General features: G+C 41.7%; 2 protein-coding genes across 4 annotated transcripts in view; one reads left to right on the top strand and one right to left on the bottom strand.

The window, feature by feature from the left end:
- Positions 1 to 1,699: 1,699 nt before the first annotated feature.
- Positions 1,700 to 18,838, bottom strand: part of MRPL52 (mitochondrial ribosomal protein L52) — a 150,409-nt gene continuing 133,270 nt past the window's right edge. The window contains exons 2-6 of one of the 3 annotated variants that reach the window (XM_069097812.1): positions 6,634 to 6,676; positions 6,441 to 6,498; positions 6,153 to 6,220; positions 3,058 to 3,122; positions 1,700 to 1,866 (exon numbers count right to left, since the gene is read on the bottom strand). In XM_069097812.1, coding sequence (XP_068953913.1) covers positions 1,726 to 1,866; positions 3,058 to 3,122; positions 6,153 to 6,220; positions 6,441 to 6,498; positions 6,634 to 6,676 — 375 coding nt within the window. In that variant the 3' untranslated portion in view covers positions 1,700 to 1,725. Of the gene's footprint in view, positions 1,867 to 3,057; positions 3,123 to 5,349; positions 5,387 to 6,152; positions 6,221 to 6,440; positions 6,677 to 18,838 lie in introns of those variants that run through there. The other 2 variants (XM_069097814.1, XM_069097815.1) reach the window with 2 other exon arrangements.
- SLC7A7 (solute carrier family 7 member 7) overlaps positions 15,649 to 18,838 on the top strand; it is a 44,726-nt gene continuing 41,536 nt past the window's right edge. The window contains exon 1 of the mRNA XM_069097808.1: positions 15,649 to 15,868. The gene's annotated coding sequence lies outside the window, so the exon portion shown is untranslated. The remainder of the gene's footprint in view (positions 15,869 to 18,838) is intronic.

Here is an 18,838-nt window from a genome sequence, read left to right as displayed (position 1 = left end):
TCGTCAGTCTTGAATTGTAGACCCTTCATTGCCTCCCATTACCCCAAGATCATCATATACAAGTGGAGTAGATGTGGCAATACTTAGAATACAATTCGACAAAATATATTCCTTTTGTAAATTCTTGGTAAAAGTAGCCCTTAAAAAAATAAAAGAACATTAGGTTGGAGTATCTATAAATTACAGGGACTTTTATCTGGAAGTGTTTCTTGAGATGGGGTTGGCTGGTTGGGTGGGTGGCTGAGCCTGGTGTTTTCAGTCCCTGAAATTGGCCAGGGGCTCAATCCAATGACTCTTAGTAGGAACATGAAACAAAGGTACTTGGTAATATGGTGAACAGAAAGAGGGATATAATTGTATTAAAACATGATTAAACTCTGGTTCTCTTCAAGGATTGGGCTTTTAAAGTGAACAGATTTGGGAGGGGGTCCAGCTGACATAGTGGGAAGGAAGGAGGAGGAATCTGATAAGAAGCTGATGTGGAGAGGCAACACAAAAGGAAGCAGGAAAAGAGTGGGAGACAAAATTGACAATCAGCGAAATCTAAGAGCCAAGAATTGCATTTGGTCAGCGGGAGAGGAAGGAGGAAGGGAGGAGAGCAGAGCGGGAGGGATCAAGGGAAGAAAGGAGGTTAGCTTCTAGCTGGCCAGGTAGGGGATTCCTGGGTAGGGAAGGAAAAACCCAGCTCACACAAGGGGACCAAAACCAGTTCTCCTACTGCTGTTAAATAAAAAAACCTTGATCAATGGTAGGTCCGACTCATTCTGGGCTGGGTTTCCCTACCAGGATCCTGAAATGAATTGCATAAGCAAGACTTCATCCTAGTATCTGAACACTATCATAACCATTTTAAGATTTGTTATTTGTACATTAAGATTTATTGTCTTCCTCAGGCAGGGAATGACCTCCCCTAGACCTTCTTTGTATCCACTCACAAGTACTCATTCCTTTCTCACCAAGGTTTTACCTGGTGAACTTTTGGCACGTTTCCCAATAACCAGAAACAGAGGTGTCGGCTTCTTTCTCTTCATTTTGGCCTCACCACAGGATATCCTCTAAGGTTAGCAGTACCCTAGGCAGGTTGGATCAGGGAAAGATATGAATCTCGGAGCTTATTAATTGCATTTATTACTAAATGCTTAATTGGTGGCATGTTAGTTGCCCTGACTCAATAAGGCTTGGGTTCATAGGCAAATATAGGGCAGCCCTCAGTCCTACTTTGTGTTCACAAGGCATGGTTCCTTCAAAAATACAGGATATAGGCAAGTCCTGTATCCTGAGGTGGGAAGATATCGGCTTCTCATTTGTTCAGCTCAGTTGGATTGGAACCAGGGATAATAGAACATCGATCCAGAGCTGGAAGAGACCTTAGAGATCATCTAGCCCCACCCCCTCATTTAACAGATGAAGAACCTGGGGCCCATAGACTTTTCCAAGGTCCCACAGGCAGTCAGCTGCAGAACAAGGGACTTCTGTCCTTAGACTCCAGGTTCTCTATTACTCTCCAGTGTACTGTGTTGCTTCTCAGGGACAAGGGCATTAACTACCCTTCTAGACAAGTGACCCCACAGTTTTCCCCTCCTCACTGGTATTTATTTTTTCCTCTGAAGAACGGGGGGAACCCTGGAGCTGCAAAAGTCTCGCTTTACTGAAGCTGGGGAAGAGAACATCAAAAACAACAGGAAGGAAAGCTGGGAACTGGAGGAGGAGGTCTGCTTTATTGATTCATGGGTTCTTCATGAAAGCCCCTTTGGGCTTGAGCATGTTTTGCCGTTTCTTTTCCTCCTCCTGCCGTTTCTCCTGCTGCTTTTTCTCCCACGTCTTTATTCCTGCATCCATTTCCTGGGACAGCAGCACGACTCGTCTCTAAAAAAGAAAGAATCAGTGAGAACAGGTTAAGAGGATTTGGAAATAGAAGAGACCCCAGAGTTCATTTCATCTGACCTTTTTATTTTATAGATGAGGAAACTGATACTTAGAAAGGTTAAATTCAGTATTCACCTGGGGACTCAAATCCTGTCATCCATCCTTCTCCTGTCAGATCAAAGTCAAACTTTTCTGACTGGAAAGGAGGAACAGGGAAGGTCTGGGCCTGGGTCTTCAAGGCCAAAAGTGGGAAGAATGGTGGTGCCAGACATTTTTAGAACATCTAAATGTTGATTTATTGTGTTTAAACTGAACTTATCTATTATGAGAGGAGTTGTGAGGAAGGAGTAGAGAGGGAATAATTGGGAGAGTATTATTTTTAAGGAGCAGCAATAAAACAGAAAGAAAATGTGGCCACTTATATGAGGTGAGCAAAACACTGTAGTCCATCACCAGAAATCTCAAATTTAAAAGAGCTTGGGAGGAAAGGAGTGTGCTGGAGTCAGCTCATACCAGCTCAAGAGAACTGACTGTCAAATTTTCAATGTGAACATTTATACCTGGGAAATTGTCAAAAGTTACAAATCAGGGTTTGATTTATTTTATTGATTGTTTAGACTTGAGAAATGATGGAGAAAATACTTAATAATGCAGATTAAATTTGCAAGTGTGTCATAGGTACATTTTTTAAAAGAGCCAATTGTTAAGCATTTACTAGTACGCCACAGGGACATGAACAGTCAGAGAAACAGACAGACAACAAACAGACACACTTCAGGGAGAAGGTGGAGCCCAAGTTTTAGACATATTGAGTCAGGGTGATGGTAAGTCACCTAAGTGATCCAACAGGCAGTTAAAAATGTGAAAACTGGAGCTCAGGGGAGAGATCAGGGTTTTAGACTTACACAGAGGTATTAAAAAGTCATTACTGTGGATAAAGTCACCAAGGGAAAATGAAGAAGGTTATAGACAGGAATGCCAACTTTTTTGGAGGGGGGCAGAGAAGAGATCAGGCAGGTGGGGGATGAACCAGGAGAGTGCAGTGCCATGGAAGCCAAGGGAGAGGATATTAAAGTGGTCTCCTTCACACAGAGGTGACTAAAACCTCTAAGTCAGGGGAACTCAGAGATAATGCCAGTGCAGGAATCCAAGGTCCTCAGAGTGATCCTGAATAGGATCCCAGTTACTTACCGTAAACTTTTCCCTCTGTTCCTTTCGTCGCAGTTGGCCTTTCATTGGGGGAGCACATCTACCATCTATAAATTGAGGTGAGAAGGAAACAGCGTATCTTGTGAAAGGTAGTCACCAACATTAAGTACAAAATGCCTTATCTATTTCAGGAAGAGTTCTGCTTATCCCTGTATTATTAGAATAACCTGATATTGTTGTCTTTAGATTCTCCCTAATCCATCCTATTCCAAAGCCAGTTTTTTCTTTTGTTCTGTTGCCTTGTAAGTATGGACTACATTAATAGTAAAATCACCACCACTTTACATAGCATCCTGTTTTCAAAGCACTTCTACATATATTACCCAATTCAACATATATTTACTAACAGTCTACTGTGTGCAAAGCACAGTGGTGGGCTGCTCAGAAACAAAGTTTAGATAGCTAAATCCTTGTCTTCACAGGGCTTGCCGTCTAATAAAGTACACTGCCATATTGTAAAACAGAATGCTATGTGAGGGCCAAAGGTCATCAGGGACCAATCGGAAAGTTTCATGTAAGATTTGGTATTTGAATTGGGCTTTGATAAATGGGTAGGAATTCAAGAGGCAAAGAGGAAGATATTTCAGTTCTAGGGGACCTTACGAGCAGAGGTCTGTGGACAGGAAAGCATTTGATTGTGTTCAGGAGACATGGTGGTCCAGTTTAGCAGGAAGAGAATAAATGTAAGGGAATAACAGATAACTGAAAAGTGGTTAAGATTTTGCCAGATGGCCTTGAATGTCATGTAATATGAATTTTTTTCTGAAGGCACTAGGGAGCCCCTGAAGATTTCTGAGCAGAAGAGGAAGATGACTACATTAACTCATATGCAAGATTAGTCAGCAGAAGAACGGAGGGGAGTAACTCTTATGAAGATCAGTAAAAAAGCTATTTTAGTAGTCCCGGCAAGCAGTTAATTAAGTTTGTATTTGGTTGGTAGACAATCTACTTAGGTATTTGGTTGATGAGAGAGAGACAGGTTCAATAGATATTGCAGATGTATTACTGAGAAATGACACCCACTGTCTCCTTTGGTGCTCATATCATTTCTTTCAAACAGAGCAATTAGCTCTAGTTTATAGATTGGGAAACTAACGTTCAGAGAAGTTAGGTGATTTGATTTCCTCCACTTTTCCAGTTTTCTTACACTTTACCCCTCTATCCCATATATTTTCCCACAGTGACAATGTTCTCCATAATGTTTCATGAACAAGACCCTCCATCTTTTAGCTCTGATTATTTTCTCTATTCCCCATGCCTGAATGCTTTCTTCAAGTCCTAGCTAAAAATCTCATTTCCTACTGGAAATTTCACAATTCCTCCAATTCTAGTGCCTCCCCTGTTAATTATTTCCTACTTATAGCCTTTTTGTATATATTTCTTTGCATGCTGTCTCCCACATTAGACTGTGAGCACTTTGAGGGCCGGGGCTAGCTTTTTTCCTTTGTATCCCCAGTGCTTAGCACAGGACCTGGCATATAGCAGGCATTTAGTAAATGCTTACTGACTGATTTGTTTGAAGTCACAAGGTTTTTTCCATTATACCATATTGCTTCTTTTTATTTCTCAGGGTGCAATTCTAGCATTCAATTCAACAAACATTTGTTGAGCTTACTATATCTAAGGTCTGGGGTCAGGCTCTTGGGATGAGAAAATAAAACCACAATACTCTCTGCTCTTAAAATCTACTAGGGGAAGGAGCTATGATATGTATCTAAGAAAGCAAAGTAGGGTGTGATAAGAGGAAAGTAGAGAGTCAGACAAAATGCTCTATGAAAATCAAGGAAGGGAAAGGTTAACTTTCAGCTAGGCAAGTATCAGGAAAGGTTTCATTCAAGAGGAGGCTGCCACTGAAGCAGGGCAAAGACCTTGTCTTGTTTTTTTTTCTGGAAGAAACAGTGGTATAGTGGAAAGAAAAGAGGGCCTCCTTTGAGCTTCAATTTATTTATCTACAAAACAACAGGCCTGGACTAGATGATCTTTTATTATTCCTTTCCAGTTCGAAATCCTGTGATTACCTCTGAATTCCCAGTACCTAGAGCAAAGCACTAGTAAAGTCGATAAACATTTGCTAAAGCAAAGGACATGGATGGGTGCCTTGTCTGCTGGTCCAGTGTGCCAAGGAAATGACTGTTTTTTAATGGTTTATTTTTTCAAACTGGACTTTTACCTCCGAATAAGATGCAGCAGAGTATACTGGATAGAGCTAGCCTCTGAACCAAGAAACCCGACCTCTCAAGCTAGATAACTGTCTGACTGTAAGAAGGTGCTGACCTGTACTGGCAGAAGGTTTCTCATCTGGGAGTTCCGTCTGTCAATGAAATCACAGATCTGGTCCTTAAATCTATCTCCAGAGCCCAGAACAGCTCCATTCACTGAAGAGATCTTTAAGAATGCTTGTAGGCAGCTAGATGGTACACTGAATAAAGTGTCTGACCTGGAGTCAGAAGCTGTGAGTTCAAATCCTGCCTCAGATACTTGTTAGCTCTATAACTATGGGAATGTCACTTAATATGTTTCCTCAATTGTGAGATAGGTATAATAGACCTCTCAGGGTTGTCCTTTGGATCAAATGGTAAGAACTGTATACCACTCTGCAAACTTTAAAGTTTGCAATTTTACTGACTTGACCCTAGCCTCAAATGCTCATAAGCTTTGTGACCTGCAGGGTAAGTTATTTACCCTCCCCTCCCCCCCAACTGTAAAATGGGGTCAACTGCTCCTGTTGAGTCATGTCCAACTCCTCCGACCCTATCTGGGGTTTTCTTGTTAAGATACTGGAGTGGTTTGCCATGTCCTTCTCCAGCTCGTTTTTATAGATGGGCAAAAGGGCTACGTGACTTGCCCAGGGTCACAGAGCTAGTGTCTTGGCCCTGACTCCAGGTTCGAGGGTCTCCCCATTGTGCCACCTAACAGCACTTAGCTCCCAAAGTTTGGGAGGAACAACGAGCTGACAAGGGTAAAGGGCTTTTGGAAACTTGTGGGCTGTATAAGATGGACTGGACTGGCCCTTGCTTCCCTTCCAGTGTCAGGCAGATGTCCCAGGGTCGCTGGGCGGGGATGGTACAAGGGCTCACCTGCATAGGACCAGTCCGGCAGCTCGGTGAGCGGCCCATAGCCAGAGGGGCCGGCGGCCAGGCCCTGCCTGGGGGTGGGGAAGAAGGGCCAGAGAGGTGAGTGAGGTCCCGCCCCCACACCTGGCCTCTTCCCAGCCCCGCCCTTCAGCCATCCCTCTCCACTGTCTCCCCCGACTCCGGACTCCACAGCCGCCTCAGGACTCACTCCCCCACCCCCGCCCTGCTGTCCTCTGACCGCCTCCCCCTCCCCCCCGCCAGGGTCCTCAATCCCCCGCCCCGGCCCCTCACTGGAGTCGCCACGCGCCGCCAGCCCGGCTCGCAATGCTCAAATGTAGCCGCCGCACACCTGGGGAAAAGGAGAGGAGCATCGTTATCCCAGAACCGGGGCGCTCCGGTCAGCCCGCACCCCGGCCACCCCCGCCTCCAGGGACGCCCCCAGTCCTGCCCCTCAGCCCTGTCGGACCTCCAAGCTCCCACCTACCCAACCACGTAACAACCAGCCCAGCCATGCCACGGGGAGGGTTGAGGAAACAGGAAGGGGCGGGGTTACGGGAAAAGCAAGGAGCGGAAGTACCTAAGTACTGTCAGCGAGGAGAGGTCTGGGTGCCGCCATCTTGGCACCGTTAGCTCTAGGGAGCCGCCATCTTGGGTGCGCAAACCGAAGACCCAGCCATCTTCGGTCTTTGTACGGACTGAACGCTGTTGCCATCTTGATCCGACGAATCCACCCCCGGCATTTTTGGTTGTTGTGACTGTAAGAGGTCCTTCTGCGCCTGCGCTCTCAGTGGAGCTACCGGCCTTTAACTCGAGGCAATTTATTAAGCAACCTACTGTGTGCTAGGCACTGACACTTGGCATACCATAACAAAAATTAAACAGCCCCCTTTCCTTGACTTTACATTCGTGTGGGGGTGAAGAGAGTAGCATGTATAGCGTGTACAAAGAAAAGTAAATAAAAAATATGTAAAGTACATTTCCTATAGGGAGGCATACTAGCAATCAGCCAACTAGCATTTAGTAAGCACTTCCTCCTCTTTCCTCCTTTCCCCTTCCCCTCCTGCTCCCCTTCTACTTCTTCCTCCTCTCTCCTTCCCCTCCTCTTCTTCTGGCTTCTCCCTTTCCTCTTTCCATTTATATAGCATTATTAACAGTTTGCAAAAATCTTCACAACAACCCTGAGGGAAGACATTATTATTATCTCCTATTATACAGATGAGGAAACTGAGGCAATAGTTAAGTGACTTACTCAGGGTCACACAGCTAGTAATTATCTGAGGTCAAATTTGAATGCTGTCACAAGCACTTGGCACTGTTCTAACTGCTTGGGATACACAGGAAGGTAAAAAAATAAATCAACCAACAAGCATTTATTAAGTTCCTACTGTTTGCCAAGAACTGCTAACTTCTGGGAAAAGTCTCGAGGAGTTTACATTATGAACAATGAGGGGATGAGGAGGTACATGCTCTGGGAACCCCCTAGAGCTCTCCTTGAACCTTCCCACCAGAGGCATTTGCCTGAGGCCATATGCCTTTCATTATAGCTCTGCCCAAATCTGTTACTCTTAAACTAGCCTAGCCCTCCTTTGTCTGTAGCCTCCAGCTATATACCACCCTTAATCTCTCATTACTGGAATCTGACCTCATTTGACTCCTCCTGAAGACCCTCCCCAAAATTCCTCCTCTAGACCACCCCTAGATCCCTCCCACAGCCTTTCTGTATGTAAGACCCATCTTGCCTCCATGAAAGAGGCCGGAGAATTATCTAGCACGGATTCACTCTGTGTCAGATGATTCCGGCCTTTTTGTCCAATGCAAGCATCAGATACTGAGGCTCCTTAAGAGTCTACCCATTGTGGCGAACTTTTAATAAACTTTGCATTTCTTTGTCTGAGAGAAGGCTTGAGTTGAATTCATTCGGCAGGACCCAGCATGTTGGTATTTTGGGGTCTCAAGCACCCCTAAACCTCACATTTTATGGTTCTCTGACCCTCTACAGGGAGACAATATGTAAGTTTATATAGGATACATAGAAAGTGAATACAAAATATTTACATATAAGGTAGTTAGAGAAAAAGGCCCTAGCAGTGGGTAAGGGGTGGGATTAGGTTTACCGTAGAACAGGAATTCCTATTACATCCGATTTACCCTGTATATGGCTTGTTTCATGAGACTGAGTTCCTTAACAGAAGGAACTGTCTTTTGTAGCTGGCATGGTGCCTGACTCTTAGTAGGAACTTAATAAATGTTTATTGACCGGCTTAGTGACTTGAGAAGGTGGTGCTTGATTTGTGTGAAGTGGAGATGGAGAAGGATGTGGGACGAGGTGAAGAGTTGAAGTTCTATGTAAAGTTTGAACAGGGCCAATTTAACAGTATCACAGTATGAGAAGGGGAGTAATGTATAGGAGACTGAAAAGTTACATATTGGGGAAAGATTGTGAAAGGCTTTTAAAGCCAGAGAAGTTCATATTTGATTCTAGCTGCAGTAGGGGGCCAGTGAAGTTTTTGAGTAGGAGAGTGATATGGTCAGCTCTGCTTTTAAGAAAAATATTTTTGACAACTGAATGGAATCCTTGATCTTGGAAGGGGGATATTTGTGGATAATGGTGAATTCAAAGCCTTTGTGAATGGTTTTTGAAATTTTACTGTTCTTTCACTGTGTCACTTTTCTTAAGCCTTCAATATCATATACTAAAGAGGAGGGAATATATTTGGTCTAAACTCAGGACTTACAGGAGAGACCAGGGCTTCAATTTCTTTTGTATTCCCAAAAGCACCTGGTCCAGTGCTGTAGCTACCTCAGACACTCATTCCCCAGGGGCTAGTGGAATGAATGGGAACGGATGCTGGGAGGGAGGAAAGGGGAAGTGTAATTAATGGATTCATTGGGAGTCATTCATTATTTCTTCTGTAAATTCTGGGAAGGTCAGGGAAAGAGGGGAAGGGAGGAACCATGAGTATAGAAAAAAGATAGCTATTTCCATAATGGTGGGAATGACTGTGCAGAGATGGGGAAGGAGGGAGGAAACGCAGGTCTCCTGGAGATGGAATGTGAAACATGCTGACTTGACTAGACAAGATGGATTGAAAGTCAATTTGAACTCAACAAACCGTTTTTTTTAGACAAAATATTAATGATAACTCTTGTTTTTAACATCACTTACATTTCCCAATATATTCCTTCCTCTCCCCTCCCTTTCCAGAAGACCATCCCTTATACTAAAGAATAAAAAAGAGGAGGGGCAGCCAGGTGGCTCAGCGAGTAAGTGTTGGGATGACCTGGGGATCAAATATGGGCTCAGATACTTAGCACCACACCCAGAAATAACTGGCCGTGTAACCTTGAGCAAGTTACTTAACCCTGATTGCTCAAAATAAAAAAGAGGGGAAAAAAGTTCCACAAAACTGAGCAGAACCTGGAATAAGCCTGACACTACATTCAGTGCTCCATACCCATAGTTTCCCACCTCTGCAAAGAAGGTGGAGGAGGTGCTTCTTTTTTTCTCTTCTTTGGCAATAAATCTTTATTATGTACCTACTAGGGGCAAAGGCACTATGTTAAGCCCCGGGTGTACAATGTTGAAAGATGATACAGCCCTTACCCTCCTGGAGTCTGCATTCTACAGTATGTGTATGTGAGTGTGAAGGATAGGGCATGCACCCAGATTTGATTTAATTAAACAAAACATTAATTACCTGTTATGTGCTAAGAGATACAAAGATGAAAAACAAAGCAGTCTGCTCTCAAGAAATTAATAAAAGGAGGGCTGATTGGGGCAAAGGAGAAATCTGGATGAAGTGTTCTAAGGAAATTGAATGCAGGAAAGGAGATAATAGAGCAATAATAATATTATACTAGTGCTTTTTACTTTCCAGTGAAGTTTTGCATGTGTTATTTCACCCCAACCTCATGATCTGGGATGAATCGTGAGAAAAACAATCATTTGACAGATGATTCTTGTGGATGAAGAACCAGAACCACCAAGTGGTTGTGACTAATTCATTGTTAAACAATGGAGGAGTTAGGATCCCTGCTTCTCTTTCTGGAGCTGCTGGCTTGAGACTGCAGCTGGAACAAGCTCATTGTGGCATCTGAAAATCATGAATCAGGTGTTTTAATATGATGTAGGGCAGCATTTGGAAGGTAAAGGATTTTGAATAAGGGAATCAAGTTGAAACAGAAGGCTTAGATGATTACTTTAGTGGAAAGTGGAAAGTAATTCACATCACAGAAGTTCTGATATAGAATGGAAGTCGTTTAATTCAGCCCTTACCTAAGCAAAGCAAAGCAAAGATAACCAAAAAACATCTATTAATTATTTGTGATAGGAACTGAGGGAGAGACAAAGTTTAGATAAGACAAGGAAGGTGCTGACCTCAGGTAGGAAGATAGAACACCAAAATAAACAAGTATAATAATTGTATATATATAAAATTGTGTGATAAATACATTTGAGAGTTACAAAACAAAATGCTATTTAAGATCTGAGGGAGAAGAGTTGTAACTAAGCCAGGATTAAAGATTAAGGAAGGCTTGAGTCAAATGGGGAGGAAGAATGTTGTGGGCATGAAAGTTTGAGAGTATAGTCTTGGGGGAAGTCAGAGAGTTGTTGAATTTGGCTAAAATGTAAAGTGCAAGGAGGGGAAGTAATATGTGATAAGGCTGAAAAGAGTGGGTGTTGTTAACTTTTGGAGGCTTTTTGCCAGGTAAAAGAATGTGAACTTGACTGGGACAGCAGTAGGGAACTGGTGAAGATTTTTGAGCAGATAAGTGACACGATCAGATCTCTATATAAAGGATATCCTATTCTGAAAAGGAAACCAGTTCACATTGATTACTTGATTTATTGTGTAGGGTACCCTGGGAGTCAGAGGTCAGTATAGAAGAAACTCAGGGGACTGTAGGCCAGTCCAAGTAGGGCTGACCACTTTAAAGTATAGCAGAGGATGGAGCCTGTTCTTGGCATAAAGACCCAATTCAGGAACTAAAAGTTGGAGAGGTGAATAAATCAAAGAAAATACCAATTAGTATAAAAAAATTATCGCAAATCTAGAATTCTCCCTAAAGAAGGAGCTAGTAACTTCATAATAACCACAAGCAGAGACTCAAAGAAAAAAAAGATACTCCATAAGGACTACATAAATATTTAAAAAGAAATAAAGCAGGAGATAAAAAAATGAGAAAATCTCTAGAGGAAAGAATTGGAAGGATAAATAACTTGGAAAATAAAGTGGCAAAACTTATTCAAGAAATGGGTTCCCTGAAAACTATAATGGACCAAACAGTAATCAATGACTTTGAGACAGCGACAAATATTAGAATAAAATAAATGTTGAGGCCAATATTTGGCTTAAGACCTCATTTAGTACCTTCCCCATCAACAAACTAGGAAATTATGAGGAAACCCTTTTTCATTATTTTTCTAACAGCTCACACCTGGACCTTTCATATTACCTTGAAGATTTAGGCAAGTACTAGATTGTAGACATAGCAAAATCCCTTCCTTTCTTTAAAGTATTCCCATCAGTTATAAATTTGCATTCCCAGCAAGACACAATGGGTGTATAGAGAAAGCTTCTTAATGCACACCCAAACTTCCTTTAAATTTACACACATTTACATGTATAAATTTACACAGAGTATTCACAGGCAAATATCCCAGATACATAAGCCACACACAAGTAAGTACATAGTTTAAAATTTCATACAACAAAATCCATGCAATAAGTTTGGTCTATTGGCTAGCATAGAGGTGGGGACCCTGTAGCCTCAAGGCCATTTGGATTCAGTCAAAGAGCTACATTCTAGGACCTAGGGGGCCAGGTGTTGTCTTGAATACATGGGTTCTCCACCCTTGCATACAGAAGGGTTACTGTTGGAAGCCTGAGGAGAGAATGTTTGAAATAACTGTTATGGAAAGTGGGATAAAAAAACCAATTAGGTAGAAGATAAAGGATTGCTTTGCTTTAGAAATATTTAACACTACTTGTTGGGGTAAGGTAGATAAATAGAACATTTATTAAGTACATTCTACAGTAATAGCTAAACTTTATATAGCTCTTATTATGTGCTAGGCATTATGCTAAGCACTGGGATTACATACAAGGTACATATTATATAGCAGAGGACACTGCTGACAACATGTGTAATTTTTACATCCATAACCCTTGGATCAGCACCTATTTGTTTGGTCTCTGGCTATAGAAATCCTGGAGTTTTTACTCTTGGTGCCTGTTCTCATTTCTGCATATTTCATACCATCAGGTTTCACAGCCTGCAGACCCAATCCTAGAGACTTTTTGATGGCCCAGGCTTACCACTATTGTTCTAGTTCCTCTTTTGAGTCTAAGTCCAAGCACACAGCTCAGGTATATGAATGGGCCATAAATCAATCATCAATTAACAAGAACCCAAGATCAGGTATAATGGGTACTCTCTCTGGTCCCTGTTATATGTCAGTTTACAAATATATAGGATACTCCAATAGATGATGTGCTGAACAAAAGTTCATTAGTCCTTTGCTTAACTGAATTTGTTCTTTCAGATCAAGGGTAAAGTGAATGTTGAGTAGCAAAGCTCTCACTTCTACATCTCTGACAAGTGGTCAGCTAACTTCCACTTGAATACCTCCAGTGATGGTGAAACCTTCTACCTCCTGAGGCAACCCCTTTTACTTTAGATACATTTAATGATAGGAAGTTTTTCCTTATTCTAACCCTAAATCTCTCTCATATCCTTGGTGAGGAGAAGGGCTACCTTTTCATTAGAAAATGAAATAAAAGAGGAAATAGCAGGAGATGAGGTAAAGAGGATTTAAGATGAGGAGGAGTTGTGAGAGAAGTGGAGATCTCAGTGAATAGCCTCAATTTTTTTTTTTTATTGTCATAAAGTTATTTAGTCATGTCTTACTCTTGATGACCCTATTTGGAGTTTTCTTCATAATGAAACTGGAATGATTTGCCATTTCCTTCTCTAGCTCATTTTACACATGGGAAACTCAGGCAAACAGGGTTAAGTAACCTAACCAAGGGTCACACAGATAGTAAGTATCTGAGGCTGGATTTGGATTCAGGAAGATGAGTCTTCCTGACTTCAGGCCTGGTGCTCTATCCACTGTACCACCTAGCTGTCCAAATAACCTCAAATGGAGGTTAAAACATGGAGTGAGAGCCTCAGTTGAGAGAATAGTAGAGGGAGTACTATTGGAGGCTTGAGGAGAAAAATTTTGAAAAAGTCATTATGTAGGGTGGGATGGACAATCAATTAGGGAGGAGAAAAAGGAATGCCTTGCTCCAGTGAAGGTCTGGTTGAAATTAGAGAACATAAATTTGTGGTGGATTCAGCATAGTTTAGAATCTTCCTGCAGCTCTGACCAGAATCTGTAAGGACAGACAAAAGAATGCTAGAAGTAATATTGAGTTGCACTTTGGCAAGGTGTGAGCCGAGATAGGACAAGGGAGCAAGATATTGGAGAGAAAAGCTGAACTGGTGCACTGAAGGGTAGAGATTAGGAGGTGAGAAGACTGCTGCCAGAGCAGGGGTTGTAGTCAGGCAAAATACTGAGGAAGGGAGAGATTTGTAGGATGAGATGAATACAAAGAATAGGTTTGTCAGGGATAAGGCATAGGAAGTGATAGAATGGTAGGAGATTGTGATTGGTTAAAAGAATTTGAGAATTCTTGATCTTGGAAATGAAGCACTTTGTGACAAGATCAAGGGTATGGCCACTTCTATGGAAATAGGAATTGAGAAGAGGAACTGAGGGAGGTTAAGGTATTTGGGGGAAAATCAACATCTATGTTGCAGTTTCCTATTATGAAGGCAGGAACTGGGGTAGAGAGGAATACCATGAACCAGGACTGAACTCACTGAAAAAGGAGGGAGATTGTCCTGAAATATAGTTGCTACCAGGATCTGGATTGATAAATTTATATAGAGGGAGCCCCAAAGAAGGAAAGATTGCTGAGTAATGGTGGTAGAGAAATAGTCTGAAAGTAGAAAGAGAGGACAAAAAGTATTTTGACTATACCTTTGGGACTAGTGAATTGGGGGATATAAGCAATGGTGTAAACAGTACTTGAAGGGAAGGTTGGGAATTCAATGATATTCCAGAGAATTTAGTGAGGCACAAGTCTCAGCTATAGCTAGAAGGTGGAATAAACATGAGAGGAAGAGATCTAAAGTGAAGGGAAGTTTGTAGAATGGGAGTCCCAGAAGGAACAGTGGAAAGGGTTAGTAGTTTTGGAATAGGGCATTGGGGATTGGGAGGGGAATGTCCAGGTTGTTATGGATGAAAGACTTGGATTCACTTTTACTTTCTAGGTGGGGAAAGTGAGAGGAGTCTGAAATTTCCTAAGCAATGGGGAATGAATGAATCAGGTAGATATCACTAGATGGTAAAATTTCTGCTAAAGGCAGATAAATAGAAGATTCTTTGACAGGTCTTACCTCATGGCACAGTGACAACGTGGTAGTGTAGACTCTATTCCAATGTCCCTCTAATACACTCTTTTTTTTTTTTTTTAAGCAATCAGGGTTAAGTAACTTGCTCAAGGTTACACGGCCAGGTGTTTCTGGGTGGGTGCTAAGTGTCCGAGCCCGGGATTCGATCTCCAGGTCTTCTCAACACTGGAGCCGGTGCTCTTACTCGCTGTGCTACCTGGCCGCCCCCATCTAATACACTCTTGATGGTAGGAATAGCAGTAGTGGTCTGGGTTGGGTGGTCCTGGTACTATGAGTCCAACTTCAATGTCTTCTCCAAGAAGACTTCCTTGATTACCCTCCTCTAGTCTGATATAGCATTGTGTTTTGTACTTTCTAATAATCCACTTACCATATTATATAATTATTATAATTACCTATAGACTTGTGTACTGATGTTATCAGTGTCTGTGTTGTCCTCTCTACTAGAATGCAACCTTTTTGAGGGCAGGATTAAACTTTTACCTCACCAATTCCTACCTGAATATTATAGAGGTAGGAGACATTACATATGTTTATGTCTGCTATGAAATGGTAAGTTTCATGAGGTCAGGGAAATCTTTTTTTCTTTTTTGAGTGAATCAGAATTATTTAGAAAGTAATTGGATGTACAGGGCAATTCAATTCAATCCAACATCCATGGTCCAGTGTGTCTGTGTGGAACAACAACCTATAGTATTTGACAGAGGACTGGGGGTTTGAATTCCAGCCTTTTCACTTATCCAAGTTTGTTTTTTTCACCTGTAAAATGAGGTGTTGGAATTGTTGACTTCCGAGGTCTTTTCCAGATCTAAATTTCTGGTTCTTTTGTAAAGGGGTGGGGGGCATTGATTATGAATTTCCTCCATTAACAAGTAATTACCTTTTTAGATGGGAATGCTTTCTGGTTGAATCAATCAGTCAAAACCAGTTATGGTGGGAAGATTGTTCCTATTGGATAGAGAAACTTGGTCACACCCTGAAGAACTTGTATGAAAGCAGGAGCTGAGAAACAAAGAAAGATTTTGAAGATCTGGAAGAGCTGAGGAGGGAGTGGAGACATCCAGAGCTGCGCTTGAAAGAACCTGTAACCCAGGGACAGTCAACAGAAGGAGAAAGAAAATCTGATTGGGCTGTGGCTCAGAAGGAAGAGATCAAGGAGGGTCATCAGCCCTCTAGGCATCTTGGAGTAGATAACACCAGTTCATACCAGTTGTACCCTACTCCTCAAGGACTGAGAGAAACTCCAAGAAAAGGTTGGCTCTTTGTATAACTTCTCCCTTCCAGGGCCTATCTATTAATATGTATGATAGATGCTCCTTTATCCTAACAATTCTGGTATCCTGAATTTTTCATCAACCTTGAAGAGGTCAGGGGTTATACACAGATGGCTATAAATGTTAATTAAGGCAGAGAGCCAAACTTCTGCCTGAATATTGTGTTTTCCTAACTGGGTATTCAGTGATTATTATGATATTTCTAATTTTTCAATTAATATAAATTTCATAAAGTAGTAGAGGAGGGAACTATGTGGACTGGGGTGGGGAGAGTGGGGGGTGAGGAGAGTGGGGGGTGAGGGTGGGGGAAGCTAGAAAGAGGGGGAGGCAGGCATATTTTTCCTAGGTGTATCATCATATTGTATCATGATGTATTGTATTTTTCATCATATTGTAACGTTACACTATGATCCTAATTCAAGAAGCACTTGTGGGTGTGTGTGTATATGTGTGTGTGTGTGTGTGTGTGTGTGTGTGTGTGTGTGTGTGTGTGTAAGGATCTGTGTTGGGTGCTGGGAATAGCAAAGACAAAAACAAAGAAGTACTTGCCCTTGTGAAGCTTTTTCTTTAATTAGCCATCAGGCCTGCTCAAGTATTTTAGTCTTTGGAGAGAAAAAAGGATAGTGATATTTTGGTAAGAGGTAGAGAAGTCGGGAGTAAAGAGGTCTTCAGAGAGAAGACAAGGTAATTCCATGACATAGTAAATTTGATGTGGCAGCAGGAGTCTTGTAAATAGCAAAATATGTGGGATTGGATTGGTGGAGAAAGAGTAAGTATTATCAGCATTCTTGGGAATCTTGCAACAAAGGCACTCAGTGACTTTATTACCACCTGACTTCATGAGAAAGTAATTTCACTCTCTCAAGTCAGGTGTCCTTTCGTCTTAAACTTTTAGCAAGCTAATAGAGGAAATGGTTTAGTTAAAATGGTTATAGGATCAAGTCCATTACTGAGATTTATCCTGTCATCCAGAATCTTCTTTAGGTCATTATTTCCTCAGATCCCAAAGTCAGTGGCTTTTGGTTTGATGTGGGTGAAAGGATTGGAAAAAATACTTTTGTTGAATTCTTTTGGATATTGGTCCTTTCTCCTTTTTCTCAGTAGAATGATCCAAAGGGAGAATATTTCTTCTCTTTGCCATTCCCTTTATGGAGTAGAAGTCACATAGCTACTTTTCTGGATTTCAACTGTATTCAATTCTTTTTTCCCCCATTTTATTTTTTCTCTCTCCCAATTTAAAAGGAAAAAACCTTTGTTAGAAGTACATGTATTTTTTTTTTTTGCCTTTTTGGAGGGCAATTGGGGTTAAGTAACTTGCCCTAGATTACATGGCTAGTTTTTTTGTGTGGGTGTTAAGTGTCTGAGGCTGGAACCTAACACGGGTCTTCCTGACTCCGGGGCTGGCACTTTACTCACTACGCCACCTAGCTGCCCAGAAGTACATGTATTAAGGAAAACAAATTCTCATGTTGTCTGTGCTTGTCAAAAAAATGTGTATCTTATCCTATATCTCTAATCTATCAGTTCTCCTTTAGGAAGAGAATAGCATAATTTCTTCATTGGTCCTCCACCTGATGAAGGGATGGCCTTTCCCCTTGTCAAGACAAATTCCTCTTCATGTATTGTCTTCTCCAGAAGATTGCTCCTTCTATCCACATTTTCTCATTTATCTTCAATCTCTCTTTGCTTACTGGCTGCTTCCCTACTGCCTACAAATATGCCCATGTCTTCAAAAAAGCACCCTCCTCCTGGAAAAATCTTCACTTAATCTGTTCCTGCTAGCTATAATCCTCAACCTCTTCTCCCTTTTGTGGCTAAACTCCTTGAGAAGGCAGTCTACAATCCCCTCCATTTCCTAGCCTCTCATTCTCTTCTTAATTCTCTGTAATCTTCCCAACCTCATCATTCAACTGAAACTGTCCTCTCCAAAGCTACCAATGATCTCTTAATGTCCAAATATAATGGCTTTTTCTCAGTTCTCATCCTCTTTGACCTCTTTGTAACCTTTTATACTGTTCATCACCCTTTTCTCCTTAATATTCTGTTCTTTCTAGGCTTTATGACGCTCCTTTCTGTCTTTCTGTCTTTGTCTTTCTTCTCCTACCTATCTGACTACTTTTTAATCTCATTTGCTAGATCTTCATGATTCATGTCCTAACATTAGTGGTCTTCCAAGGTTCTGTCCTGGATGTTCTAATTTTCTCCCTCCATACTACTTCACTTGGGGATCTTATCAGTCCCTGTGGACTCTATGCAAAGGATTATTAGATTAATTTGTTCCACTTATGTTCCACTTATTTGATCTCTAGTCTCACACCTCTAATTCCCTGAACATCTCAAAATGGATGTCTTATCTGGACATCTTAAGATATATATATATCTAAAACTGAACTCATGGTCTTTCCCCTCTTCCCTCCTTCAACACCCCTCTCCCCCACCCCCACCTCTGGGCTCTAAAGTGTTTTCACTTGCCTGGATTGCTCTCCTTCCTCATCTCCACCTCTAGCTTCCCAGACTTCCTTCAAGTCTCAGCTAAATTCCTTCCTCCTAAAGGCAAGAAACTTCCCCACTCCCACACTTAATTGTAGTGTCTTTTCTGAGTTGAATTTCTTGGGGGTATGTAGATGATATCTTGTTTACACTCAGTCATTTATCTTATTTATACTCCATTCTAATTTTCATTAGACTAGCTCTTTGAGAGTAGGGTCTGTCTTTGACTTTTCTTTGAATGCCCAGTGGTTAACACCTAGCTGATAGTAGGGACTTGATCCCACCCCATTCTATTCAGCTTGTATTTATTATAGGTCTCTTACATTATGTACCAGCTATCAAAAGCAGCCTGGTGATTCCCTGAAGGGCCAAGTTACTTTACCTCTTAGTGCTATGTGGAAGTATATTGGTTAGAGGTGTTTCTTTGGGAGTTCTCTATGCCAGTGAAATCCCAAGTCT

The sequence above is a fragment of the Petaurus breviceps genome, unplaced genomic scaffold (genome assembly GCF_028583685.1).
Source record: "Petaurus breviceps papuanus isolate PSGF00001 unplaced genomic scaffold, PetGlider_PUasm1.0 37, whole genome shotgun sequence".
NCBI classification, from domain to species: domain Eukaryota; kingdom Metazoa; phylum Chordata; class Mammalia; order Diprotodontia; family Petauridae; genus Petaurus; species Petaurus breviceps.
The sequence above is the reverse complement of the archived record's forward strand: the minus strand, read 5'-3'. Positions and strand labels throughout refer to the sequence as shown.